This window comes from Chlorocebus sabaeus, chromosome 7 (assembly GCF_047675955.1).
Source record: "Chlorocebus sabaeus isolate Y175 chromosome 7, mChlSab1.0.hap1, whole genome shotgun sequence".
Classification (NCBI taxonomy): Eukaryota; Metazoa; Chordata; class Mammalia; order Primates; family Cercopithecidae; genus Chlorocebus; species Chlorocebus sabaeus.
The window spans coordinates 34,239,662-34,253,244 of NC_132910.1; the positions used below are offsets into that span (position 1 = coordinate 34,239,662).

At 38.1% G+C, this 13,583-nt stretch overlaps 1 protein-coding gene across 50 annotated transcripts in view; it reads right to left on the minus strand.

Annotated features, from left to right (window-relative positions):
* Positions 1-13,583, minus strand: part of SEC31A (SEC31 homolog A, COPII coat complex component) — an 81,000-nt gene that overhangs the window by 25,780 nt on the left and 41,637 nt on the right. For 30 of the 50 annotated variants that reach the window (XM_007999083.3, XM_007999079.3, XM_007999078.3 and 27 more), the window contains 5 exons: positions 12,665-12,791; positions 11,343-11,488; positions 8,913-9,086; positions 6,251-6,421; positions 1,884-2,007 (listed from right to left, as the gene is read on the minus strand). In XM_007999083.3, the coding sequence (XP_007997274.1) occupies positions 1,884-2,007; positions 6,251-6,421; positions 8,913-9,086; positions 11,343-11,488; positions 12,665-12,791 (742 nt within the window). Of the gene's footprint in view, positions 1-1,883; positions 2,008-2,715; positions 2,809-6,250; positions 6,422-8,912; positions 9,087-11,342; positions 11,489-12,664; positions 12,792-13,583 lie in introns of all 50 variants that reach the window. The other 20 variants (XM_073017458.1, XM_007999077.3, XM_073017439.1 and 17 more) reach the window with 1 other exon arrangement.

The window sequence follows — 13,583 nt, forward strand, 5'->3', positions numbered from 1 at the left end:
ACCAAGGAGAAGAAACAGAAATTTCAATTAGTTACAAGTTTATTCAGATAGTAGCAGAAAACTAAAAAGTTATCTCAGTCTATAGAAATGATTTTAATCAAAATAAGTTATAATCCCAAATTAAAAATTTACACTGTTATATTTTTGAGGCTCAAATGCCCCAAATACGCTTAAATTCAATAGATTCAGTACTTGAAAAATGCCATCCCCAAACTGCTGCTGGTTATGAAAATCTTTGAATCATCAGACCCAAGAACTGCAAGACTGACCCTTTTCTGAGACTTTTCTTGATCCTGTGAAAAGACTACAGTGACCACCAGATGGAACCAGGGAGGAATTATATATTCAAAGCACCCCACTTTACAGAAAAAGTTACATGGAGTTTGGTGGCAGCTCCAGACCTTCCTCCCAATAAGAACTGTAGGGTGAACACTATTGTTATGCATCAAATATCTTCTCCAACATCCAGTTAAATCACCAGCTACTGAAATTTTGAGTTTGAGCACAGTTCCAGATTAACAGCCAACTCTAAGATCCCTAACAAAATTTTACATACAGTATGAAGATGGTTAGTAAACAATCAGGCAAGGCAGCCAACTCATGCTTTAATGCAAAGACCTAAACCCAGATTAGGGAGTTGTGGACTTTTTTTTTTTCTTTGAGACAGGGTCTTGCTCTGTCACCCAAACTGAAGTGCAATGGTGTAATTGTAGCTCACTGTACTCTCGAACTCCTGTGCTCAAGGGATTCTCCTGCCTCAGCCTCCTGAGCAGCTGGGACTACAGGCTATAGGTGCCACCACACCCAGCTAATTTTGACATTTTTTTTTTGGTAGAGATGGGGTCTTCCTTTGTTCCCCAAGCTGGGCTCACTCTTCACCTCAAGCAATCCTCCTGCCTCAGCCTCCCAAAGTGCTGGGATTGCAGGCATGAGCCATTATGTTTGGCTTAGGGAGATATAAATATAAATACCATGACATTCTTTGTGACCAAGGGTAGGTATGAACCTCAACAGAGTGAATCTAGTAAAAGTGTATCTGTTCCTTATCTACTCTAAAGACAGCTTTCACCCTAAACGTTTGAGTGAAAAGGTTGTATCAAATTCATATTTATGTTGAGTAATAACATCCATTTTGGCACAGAACACACTCATTAAATCTTCCCCTTTGAGAATTTTATTTTTTTGCGCTTAAATTTTCAAACAATGCCAATATTTCACTTTCCATGTATAATTATTTTGTTTTAAAAATGCCACTAATAGATATATGTCATTACACATTTGTTAAAATCCACAGAATGTACAACACTGAGAGTGTAAACTGTGGACTTTGGGTGATAATGAGACATTGATGTAGGCTCATCGATTGTAACAAATACACACTGTGGCACAGGACCTCAATAGTGGGAGCACTCTGTACTTTCTGCTCAATTTTGTTGTGAACCTAAGACTGCTCTAAAATACAAAGTCTATTAAATAAATAAAATGGAAAAACAGTAACAACAAATGCCCCTTGAAACCATTTTTCTAAAAATAATTTGTGTCACCTTGCCTGAAGAAAAAGAATATGTATTCAATAATTTCTAAAATTCTGTTTCTTTGTATCAAAATCATGGGACACTTGATTCTCTTTAACAAGTCTTAGTAATAGCCGAGGAACAGGAATCAACTACTCTGAACGGAGTGACAAAGAAGCTACTTCCTAGCATGGTGATTCAGGCCACCTCCTAAAAAAACATGTTTTTTTTTTGCAGCAGGGACTCAGGAATCCTATGCAGAATGGTTCTTCCTTACTGATTTGACAATGACTTTGGGGCTTCAAAGTAAAGTTACTACATTGGATCATAAATACTGCTCTGAAAGGACTTTGGGGTCACACTACTTACGCTGTGGCTGTGGATAAGGTGGTACCTGGGTGTGCATATGACCTGGAGATGTGGGAAGCTGACCAGCAGCATTTGGATTAACATTTCCATGCATTATGAAACCTGGAGGTGGAGGATTTTCTCCCTAGGAAACAAGAACATGGTAAGAAGGCGGATTACAAGTAGAACCAGGAACTTCACCAGATGGAATTATAATCTCTGAAATGGAATTCTATGTTTATTTAAAAAAAAAAAAACAAAAAACTTTATTGCATAAGAAACATTGCATTTTGCATATTCTATCTTCCTCAGAAAAGCACATTTTCTGAGCAGCACATTTTGAATGATTAAAGATCAGACAGATCCAAAGTAATAATTGCAATGAATGGCAAAAGATGCTAACAGCCTTTAAAAATATTTATGAAATGTCACCAGGATTTTCCATCTCTACTAATTTCCATCCACTACTCCACTCTGTAAATATAAGTACAAATGCCATAAAGGGATCTTTTGATTCTCTTCAATTTCTGCAATGCTAAAAAAGGAAAAAGGAAAAAGAAAAAAGAAAAAAAGTCTTCAGTAAAATCAGATTTAAACCACTGCCAAAACCTTGGTTGGTGTTTTTGTAGTTCAAGTCAATTTAGAACTGCAAAAGAAGGAGAGGAAGGATAAGGAAATAAATTAATTATACTAAAAACTGCTTCTTGCATCCTAAAAGCATTAAAATGCAATGAGCAGGCAGATGGATGGGGAGTGGGGGTGAAACAGCTTGAGGAAGGTGAGTACAGAACATATAACTATGTATATTTAGGTGAGCAGAATTCTGCTCAAAGAGGAATAATGAAGGATATACCTGTGTGTCAGAGGGAGAGGCTGCAGGTGGATGGCTGGGAAGGGCAGTAGGAGTTTTGTTACTCCAGGTAGTGACAGTAGGGGCAATTCTAACCTGAATTGAACAAAGAAATACCAATCACAGAAAATAAAAAATGAAAACGTTAAAAGAAGAAAAAAACCCCAAAAGGTATTAATAGCCAGATGCAAAGCAAAAGGTAAGATTGGCAAGATAACATACATTAGTCAGGCAACTGCTTTCAAGGTAGCTGGAATTCCCAAAAAAACAAAACAACAACAACAAAAACCACACAATCACAATGAAACAGGGAGAGGAAGGCAGCAGAAAAATCAGTATGAAAACCTACGTCAAAGCACAAGAATAATGCCATTCAAGTGTCAAATAAGTGGGGAAAGTGAGGCTTTGTAAGTAGAGAAGGAAAAAGACATTCCAGAAAAAAAACATAATTGAGTAAAAAAGTGATTTTTTTTGGAAGCATTAATAGTATTCATGCTACTACTAATCTATAAACACATTGGTATAAGTTCTCTTTTCTGGATTTCATTACAGCCACAAAAATCATATTAGTCCAATATGAAGCTTAAAAATCATACAATCAGAGTATTAAAACTGAATATTAAAGATCATCCAGTCTAATCCCCACCCTTTATCGCTGAAAAACCAAGGTCCAGAGAAGGGAAGGGACCTACAAATCAATGGTGATTCCAGGTCGCCTGATTTCCAGGCCAGTGTTTTCTATACTACACTACATTGCTTGCCGTAGAGGCCACTGGGTTTTTCTTTGTTTGTTTTTGAGATGGAGTCTGGCTCTGTCGCCCAAGCTGAAGTGCAGTGGCACAGTCTTGTATCACTGCAAGCTCTGCCTTCCGGGTTCATGCCATTCTCTTGCCTCAGCCTCCTGAGTAGCTGGGACTACAGGCGCCTGCCACCATGCCCAGCTAACTTTTAGTATTTTTAGTAGAGACGAGGTTTCACTGTGTTAGCCAGGCTGGTCTCAATCTCCTGACCTCGTGATCCGCCCACCTCGGCCTCCCAAAGTGCTGGGATTACAGGCGTGAGCCACCACGCCGGGCCTATTTGTTTTTTTGAGCCATCAAAATCCTTTTTGTCAAGTAAATCTTTGCAGAAACTCCAAAACATTAAAAAAAAAAAAATTAATACAATTGACTCTTGAACAACATGGGTTTCAGCTACGTGGGTCCACTTAGATATGAATTTTTTTCAACAGAAGTTACACTGAGTGTGCTTGACTCTCTTGCCTCCCCTTCCACCTCCTCCACCTTTTCTCCCTCTGCCATCCCTGAGACAGCAAGACCAACCCCTCCTCTTCAGCATACTCAATGTGATGACAAGAAGGAAGACCACTTCACTTAATGATGAATATTAATGATGAATAATAAATATATTTTCTCTTCCTTATGATTTTCTTAATAACATTTTCTTTTTTCTAGCTTACTTCATTGTTTTTGTTTGTTTGTTTCGAGACAGAGTTTTTTGCTCTTGTAACTCAGGCTGAAGTGCAATGGTGCGATCTCAGCTCACAACCTCCGCCTCCTGGGTTCAAGCAATTCTCCTGCCTCAGCCTTCTGAGTTGCTGTGATTACAGGCATGCGCCACCATGCCAGCTAATTTTTTGTATTTTTAGTAGAGACGGGGTTTCATCATGTTGGCCAAGCTGGTCTCGAACTCCTGACCTCGGGGAATCCACCTGCCTCAGCCTCCTAAAGTGTAGGGATTACAGGCGTGAGCCACCGCACCCAGACTGCTTACTTCACTGTTAAGAATACAGTATATAATAAACACAACATATAAAATGTGTGTTAATGGATTGTTCATGTTATCAGCAAGGCTTCCAGTCAACGGCAGGCTAATTTTAGGGGTTAAGTTCTGGGGAGTGAAGTCATGGATTTTCAACTGCATGCAGGGTCGGTACCCCTAACCCACATGGTTCAAGGGTCAACTGTAAAGGTTAAGCTGCGCTGCTCAAAGTGGAAGTGGAACTCCCACTGATCTGGCCTCCCTCTCCTCCCTTTGACCCTGCCTGTTAACACTGCATTAAAACCACAAGCCACTGTCCTCATTATATCATAAGCTTTAATCAAGAAAATCACTGCTTTATTTATGACTCACTTTGTCTTTTCCTATAACATTGGTAAATCAAAGTATAACAAATCTTTCAATGTTTTTATCTTTTTCCAGAAAGATAAAGCTAAGGACATAAAGAGCAAATATTCTCTTTTCCTAATGTAGAGCTTGCCTTGCTTCAGTACCATGACAGGTAGTTTGGTTTAACAAGATGCTTGGGAGTTCTAATCCCAACTTGGCCGGTAACCAGCCATGCAATGCTAAGAAATTCAAGCTCTGTGTCTTCAATTCTGGTGGGCTGCTTGACATCTCTGCTTCTCAGTTTTCCCAGCCATCATCTGTTCTGCCCTACCTATGTCATCGACTTTCTAAGTCTAGTGCAATCTCCATGAGCGGGGGAATTTAGTCTATTTTGCTCATAAATATACCCCCATAGCAGCTAGAGCAATGCCAGGCACTCACGGCAGGGTCTCAAAAAAATATTTGTCAAATTAATGAAAAAAGTCAAAATAGAGAGTATTCTAGATAGTTAACAGTTATATTCAAATGTAATCTATCCTGATTAAGCACCAATCAAAAATATAACAGACAAAAGGACATTTTTTTGCTTTTCAAGATTTTATGTTTACTTTTGCTATAACAAAACGTAAAAAGACTCCATCAATCCTATCAGCAATTTGTTCTGTTTTAAAACAGGCAGAGTACCTGTTAACTTTGCTATCAATCAAGACTATTTATTACCTATGGAAAAAATATTCTTCATTTAAGTATACGAAGGTTATCTGCTGGTCTGGAAATATGGAAGTTTCCATGTGAAATAGTAAAAGATATTAAGAAGCCACATTTTATGACACCAAACATTTGGTAATTTAAATAAAATTATTAGTTCTTTTCACATTCCACATAATCTAAAACTTCACATACTTTTGGTCATTCGTTTTTCTCTAATATCTAAATTGTCCAAAAAAAAAAAAAAATCTGTATTCTGGATATACTTTATTGTGCAAACACAGAATACACTAAGCCTAAACCTATATTAATGATTAAAAATACTCAAAAAATACTATCTCCTAAAAATACTTTATAAAACAACCATATCACCAAGATTGTTCCTGTTACTTTACAGATTGTTAGATGACTCAAATAGAAGTTTCAGTAACAGATACACATGTGTAAGTAAACTCTGAGTGACAGAGAAATAGAACAAATCTCCCTAGAGAGCTTAAAACCAATTTATATCTAAAATACAATCTCTTTGACCAAATGAGAGAGATGATTTCAAAAAGTAGATCATAAATACAACTTCAAGAATCTAGAAAACAGATCTATTATAACAATATATTGTCTAGTTTTACCATATCAGAGAAGGTCTCCTGCTGAACAAATGAAAACCACCAATTTGAAGAGAAATACAAAAGTGTTCCTACTTCATCTGGATGATATCACTCACATGGGGATAATATTGTTGAGTTTGAACTCTCGGCATCTGGTGGTGGCCAACTGGTCCAGGCCTGCCCTTGGGCAGCTGCTGCTTCTCATACGGAATTTTAGGTGATTCATGTCCTGCTACAGGCTCTCCTTGTGCTCTACAAAGTCTGTCACGAAGCTGCACGATATTTGGCTAAAAAGGAATGGAAAAACAGCAGACTGTTAAGAGTTCACCCAGATATATGACAGCATGTTAATCTTAATCAGATTATTCATCAAGATAACCCTTTTTGTTCATAATGCTGGGTATTATACAATAGACTCTGACACACAGATTTGACATTGCGCTTTCTACTACTCAAGACTGGCACCAAAGGTCCATGACATACAGTGCAACTTGTAATTTAACGGAGGCAGAGATTTGAATTATACCTACCTCATGGTTACTATGCAAGACCAGTATCACTTATCACTAGCACTCTTTTGATGTTTTTTTGTGGTTACCTAATGCTCATAAATCACAAAACTACTTTAAAAACTATAACTAAGGCCAGAGGCGGTGACTCATGCCTGTAATCCCAGCACTTTGGGAGGCCGAGGTGGGAAGATAATGAGGTCAGGAGATCAAGACCATCCTGGCTAACAGGGTGAAACCCCGTCACTACTAAAAATACAAAAAATTAGCTGGGCATGGTGGCAGGCGCCTGTAGTCCCAGCTACTGGGAAGGCTGAGAATGGAGGCAAGAGAATGGAGGCAAGAGAATGGAGTGAACCCGGGAGGCGGAGCTTGCAGTGAGCCAAGAACACGCCACTGCTCCAGTCTGGGTGACAGAGTGAGATTCTGTCTCAAAAAATAAAAAACAACTATAACTAAAAGAGGCCACCAAAGAGAATCAACTACTAAAGATGGTTATTGAAGAAAATGGTGATTTAAGAAAGAGATGAAAATGTTAAAAGAGATTTTTGAAATAAAGAGTGAGATGTGAAATTCAGATCTGTAGCTCATATAGATCTACATGCATAGAGACTTACAAAAGTATGAGGTGACCACATATATGCTCTAAGTATTAACAAATAACAAAAAGGCAATGTGTTAAAATGTTTCAGCAAGATTTTAGTATCTTTAAAAATTATACATTCCTATACATTTGTTAAAGGTTTAAAGGGATCATTTAAGTGTTTTAGGCATATTTTATTTGCCTTTTACAGGGGAGAATTATATATCACAATGCTATCACAAAGTTTCAGGACATACTTCCCCCAACAAAAAAGGCAGGGTCTACTGAGATAAATAGGAAATAACATCAAAATTATGCTTTTTGGCCTAAAGAATGTTCTTTAAAGTCCAAAGAAAAGAGCATGAAGAATAATGTATAGAAAATGGATGTGCTTATAAGTGGTACTGAAAATGAATTAATCTTAAGCTAGATGAGCTAGGGGTCTTAAGGTAAATTAGTCTTAAGATAAAAATTCTTATAATATATCTCAATGTAACTATTTACTTACAACTTTTTACTTACTAAGTAAAAAGTCTTAACAAAATTAGTATGCCAAAGTCACCCTAAAGGAAAAGATTATGTATCATCTATTCTACCTAACATTCCCATCAACAATTCAGAAACGAATGAGACAGCTTATAGTTAGTGTTTACAAAACCAACTAAAGAGTCATACCTCCATAATCCTGGAGAATATTATGTACTTTTACCCAATGAAATTTATCAATACTTCCCTAAAACAGACAAAATACTAAAAACAATTGACTAAAAAAAAAAAAAAAAACAAAACCAAAAACATAAAAAACAGAATAAAGTGATTAATAAAAAAGTATAGGGACAAGACAGTATCTGCAAGGCTCAAAATCAAGCTCCATCAGACACAAAATGCAGATATATTCTTGTGGAAAAGTTTCCTCAAACCTCACCCGTACTTCTACCTATGTTCCACGACTGGGTTTGGGTTCCCCTTTATTGTGTTCCACAGCACCAATACCCTTATTACAGTACTTATATCACACTTTTGGAATCCCATGTTTACTTGTCCATAGCCAACTTGAGTTTGGAGGCTTCCTAGAGGAAGGATCTTGGCAATCTTATTCACCATTCTATACCCACTTGTTGAATTGAATTGAAACAAGTATCGTTTTGTCCAAGTTTTATTGTGCAATAAATAAGGACAATGTAATTAGTTCCCTCTGCCCTGAATACATAAAAATATACTTGCCCACAGACAGTAGCAAACTAAAATGGCATACAGAATGAAGTTCAATACTATCTCGGATGGAACATATGAGATTTAAAAAATGTTAACAGCTCCATTTGTTTGATTAAACATTAACATTTATAGTTTTTTGACATAAAAGATTCCCACAAAGAACTTTGTATGAAGAATTGGCATTTGGCTTTAGAAATAAAAAGTTGGTCTTTTCCCTATTCATTTTCCTAAAATACTATGTCAGTATGAAGGAATCTATCGCACTGCAAGATTATCCTATCTCTCTAACACAGCTTAGATATACCTAAAATGATCCCTGAAGAATTGTCAATAACATTTACCTGCAGTCAGGTTATAGAAATTCAACTGCTCCAAAACATTCCACCAACTAGTATGTTTATGTCTAATGCTAAGTGGTATCTACTGGACTCATCTTACTCAAACATTACAAAAATGGTCAATTCTAATTACCTGGTTGGTGTTGTCAGGAAGAAAAGCCAAGGCTGCAGCAATACTGCCCTGAGCTGCCAACAAATTGGCATACTGACTCATCTTCGCAGCCAAGAGAACTCCTACAGTACTAGTGTCCATGGCTTGAGTGAGTTGCACAGCTTTTCTCAGGATGACAACTTTCTCAATCAGATCCTAAATGAAAAAAATGAGTAACAAAACAGAAATATCAAGACCATGTATAAGAGGAAAAGATCAAGAGTTACTAAGATTTATAAAACCCACTAAAAGTATAGCACCTGTTACCATCCCTCTTAGGAAAGTACAGCCACTATTTAAGCAAGTGAAAAGCTAGTAAGGCCTCTTACTTATGGATAGGGTAGGATAGGAAGGTTAGCGCCTTTTCCTAAATATCCTTAAGCTACCAGATACTTGTCTAGTGAGCTAAAACAGGCAAATACTCAAAGTGAAAATGACAGGCAGGTGTCTAAAGGTAGAAACTGTGTTCGAGCCTGTATGGGAGGAACTGTGAGTGAAAATATCTGATATGGTTTGGCTGTGTCCCCACCCAAATCTCATCTTGAATTCTAGCTCCCATAATCCCCATGTGTCATGAGAGAAACCCAGTGAGAGGTAATTGAATCATGGGTCAGGTTTTTCCAGGCTGTTCTCTTGATAGCCATCTGATGGTTTTATAAAGGGCAGTTCCCCTGCACATGCTCTCTTGCCTGCCACCATGTAAGACATGCCTTTGCTCCTCCTTCACCTTGCGCCATGACTGTGAGGCCTCCCCAAACAAGTCGAACTGTGAGTTCATTAAACCTCTTTTTCTTTATAAATTACCCAGTCTTGGGTATTTCTTCATTGCAGTATGAAAATGGACTAATATAACATTACACCATCTATCCTAGAAAAATAGTACTACCATGAGGTGACCCGTAGACAGAGGCATGTGATTTCCAAAGGAGTTTACTATTTTAACTCAAAGTTCTCGTGTGCCCTTCAACACCAAATCTTCCCACAATGGGGAGCTATGCTTCTGGTAGAAAGCATAAGGATATCCTACCTTTCTGCCTTTCCTAAGTGCTTAGATCCAAAAGGGTAAAACAAGTGCTTTTCTCTCAGAAGCTCTTATAACAAAAACCTTGATTTCCCATTCAATAGAGTGATCTTTAAAGCAATGACTCTACTGGAAAAACTCTTTCCAGACAGAGAAATATTATATGGTAAAATTATCATAAGACTCTTTGATTTGGCCGGGCGCGGTAGCTCAAGCCTGTAATCCCAGCACTTTGGGAGGCCAAGACAGGCAGATCACGAGGTCAAGAGATCGAGACCATCCTGGCTAACACAGTGAAACCCCGTCTCTACTAAAAAATACAAAAAACTAGCCGGGCGAGGTGGCGGGCGCCTGTAGTTCCAGCTACTCGGGAGGCTGAGGCAGGAGAATGGCATAAACCCGGAAGGTGGAGCTTGCAGTGAGCCTAGATCCGGCTACTGCACTCCAGCCTGGGCGACAGAGCGAGACTCCGTCTCAAAAAAAAAAACCAAAAAAAAAAAAAAAGACTCTTTGATTTAAATGCTTAGAAAAAAATATCTAATATATAGTTAGTGCCTGAGAATAGTCCCCACATTTTCTACTTCCTCTCTTGCTTGTGTATTGGTGTGACATGGCAGTGGTCCCCAACCTATTTGGCACCAGGGACCAGTTTTGTGGAAGACAATTTTTGCACAGGCCAGCAGGGGGGATGGTTTCGGGATAAAACTGTTCCACCTGGCCTGTTCCATGAGGTATTAGATTCTGATAAGGAGGATACAACCTAGATCCCTCGCATGCACAGACTACATCAGAGTTCCTGTTCCCATGAGAATCTAATGCCACCAATGATGTGAAAGGAGGCAGAGCTCAGGCAATAATGCTCGCTCACCCACCACTCACCTCTTGCTGTGAGTCCAGGTTCCTAAGAGGCCACAGACTGGTACTGGTTTATGGCCTAGGGGTTGGGGACCTCTGTTACATGGGATTCCATTTACCTCTCACTTTCATTTTCCCTTACCCATAAAGATTCTCTATTGGTATTGGGGATGCCTCCTATTCCTTTACCCACATTGCTTCTTTCTTTGCTCATGGCAGACAGAGCCACGGGAAGCAGACAGAGGAGCACACAGAAAAAGAGGTAAACCTGAGAGCTGTTTTCAATCCTCCTGCCACCTATTTCCCCCAATAAACTCCCAAATCACAGCCATGATTTTACAACAGCTGCAACCCCATTTCCCTATCCTATCATCTCAAACTTTGCTTCTTTAAAGATAGTAATAAATGCATATAATTATACAGCAAAAGAAGTTCTTGAATGTACAGAAGAAATGAACTTATAGATTACAACTTGATGATAAGTAGGGTGAAAGACAACACTAAAAAGGAAGTGTCTTTTGTTTCAAAGATACTACCTGAAGAGACAAAGGGTGGCTTCCATCTTGAGCTTTAGTCCAACATGCAACTAATTTCTCTACATTCCCTGCACAAATATAGCAGAGACATGCTTGAGTCTGCAGGAGGCTATCTCCTTCATTTTCAAGCCTGGTTCCCAAAAGATCTATAAGTAAGAGGAAAATAAAATAAGATTATACCCAAGATAATCTGTATATGAGGTTGTGAGCAGTTAAATAATATTTTCAGAAGCATGGATTATGCTTCATAACCAATGAATAGCATAGAGAAACAAAATCACTCTAAATGCTCAGTAAATATTCATTTGTTAAATGAATGGGAGTGAAAAATTGTATATAATAAATGATTTTACAAAACTATTATCTAACTGTACAACTAATTTTTATTAAATTAGAAAAACAATAAATGGTAACAATATTTGAACAAAAAAACCCTAGAGGCATATTTGGAATAGATTTATCAATGGTAGCTAAGTCTAGTATAAATTACTTATAAAAATGCAGTTATGGCTGGGCGTGGTGGCTCACATCTGTAATTTCAGCACTTTGGGAGGCTGAGGCAGGCAGATCAGCAGAGGTCAGGAGTTCAAGACCGGCCTGGCCAACATGGTGAAACCCCGTCTCTACGAAAAATGCAAAATTAGCCAGGCATGGTGGTGTGTGCCTATAATCCCAGCTACTTGGGAGGTTGAGGCAGGAGAATCACTTGAACCCAGGGGGCGGAGGCTGCAGTGAGCCAAGATCGCTCCATTGCACTCCAGCCTGGACAACAAGAGCAAAACTCCATCTCCAAAAAAAGCAGTTAGTATCTTGTAATTTTTATATTCTTATAATTCTTTCAAGGTAGCAAACGGCTATTTGTTTTTATACTAGTAGCCTTAAGCTTTTCTTGCAAATATTTATTCCTCAGCCACCAGTTTAGTCATGGCCTATAATGGTAATTTCTATTCTAACGTTATCATTATTAATTTTACCATAGCTAACATTAAGTGAGAGCTACTTATGGTCTGTTTTACAGATGAATAAACTGAGGCTTAGAAAGTAATTTTTCATAGATCATACAGCTACTAAGTAGCAGAGGCAAGATTCCAACTCTAGTCTGTCTGAAACCAAAATCGCTAAAAGATTAAAAAAAAAAAAAAAAGAGTAGGTATGAAGATGTATTTAATAAATCTGAGAAAGGCACTGAAATGAGAACTTCTTTTCCTTTTTTGTGATTTGCAGATTTTAAAAAGTTTCTAATAAAATTTGTCATTTAAGTTTATTTACAATATGCTCTGCCACATATGTAAATGCAGTTAAATATAAAGCACATCTCTTACCACAAAGGGCTGAAAATTCATCTGGCTTCGCGTAAGTCAACACAGCAGCTAAAGCCTCTCTCCAATTTTTAAGATCACAAGACTCGACAATCTCTTTCCAGTTCTTCATTACCACTGCAGTGATGAGCTTGAGAAAGGAAAACAAAGGAAGAACTAAAAGTCTTTAACATAGCAATAAAAATTAATCCTGGCTAATTAATCGTGTCAACTATTTCATACCAAATGCAGTAGCAAAATGAAGTATATTTTTGAATCAAATGACATAATAATGGTATTATTGTTCCTCAAGAAACAACAGCAACAACAAAAACAACTGACAACATATTTCATAAAGTGCTGAGAAGGAAAAACGTAAGATGCTATCAGAACCTTTAATAGAAAGGTGTGACCTGGTTAGATGGATCAGGAAAAACTGCCCAAGCATGTAGACTTTTGAAACGCGATCTGAAGAACAAGAAGGAATTAACTTCATCAAGAAGGAAAAAGCCTTCTAGGCCAAGGGCACGACAGATGCAAAGTTCCAGTGAGAAACGAACATGCAATGAGTGAGGGAGGAACTACAATGTAGCCACTGTGGCTAAAAGGTAACAGAGGAGAGAGTGACATGAGATGAGGCTGATGGGACTCAATACTGGTACAACTTTAATGAAAACTAATTTCCATAAAAATTACTTTTTTTATGATGTAGAAATAACATCAAGTAGCCACAAAAAACAACGAGATCATGTCCTTTGCAGGGACATGGATGGAGCTGGAGGCCATTATCCTTAGCAAACTAACACAGGAACAGAAAACCAAATACCGCATGTTCTCACTTATAAGTAAGAGCTAAATAATGAGAACATGTGAACACATGGACAGGAACAACACACACCGGGGCCTATTGGAGGGTGGGAGGAGAGACAGAATCAGAAAAAAT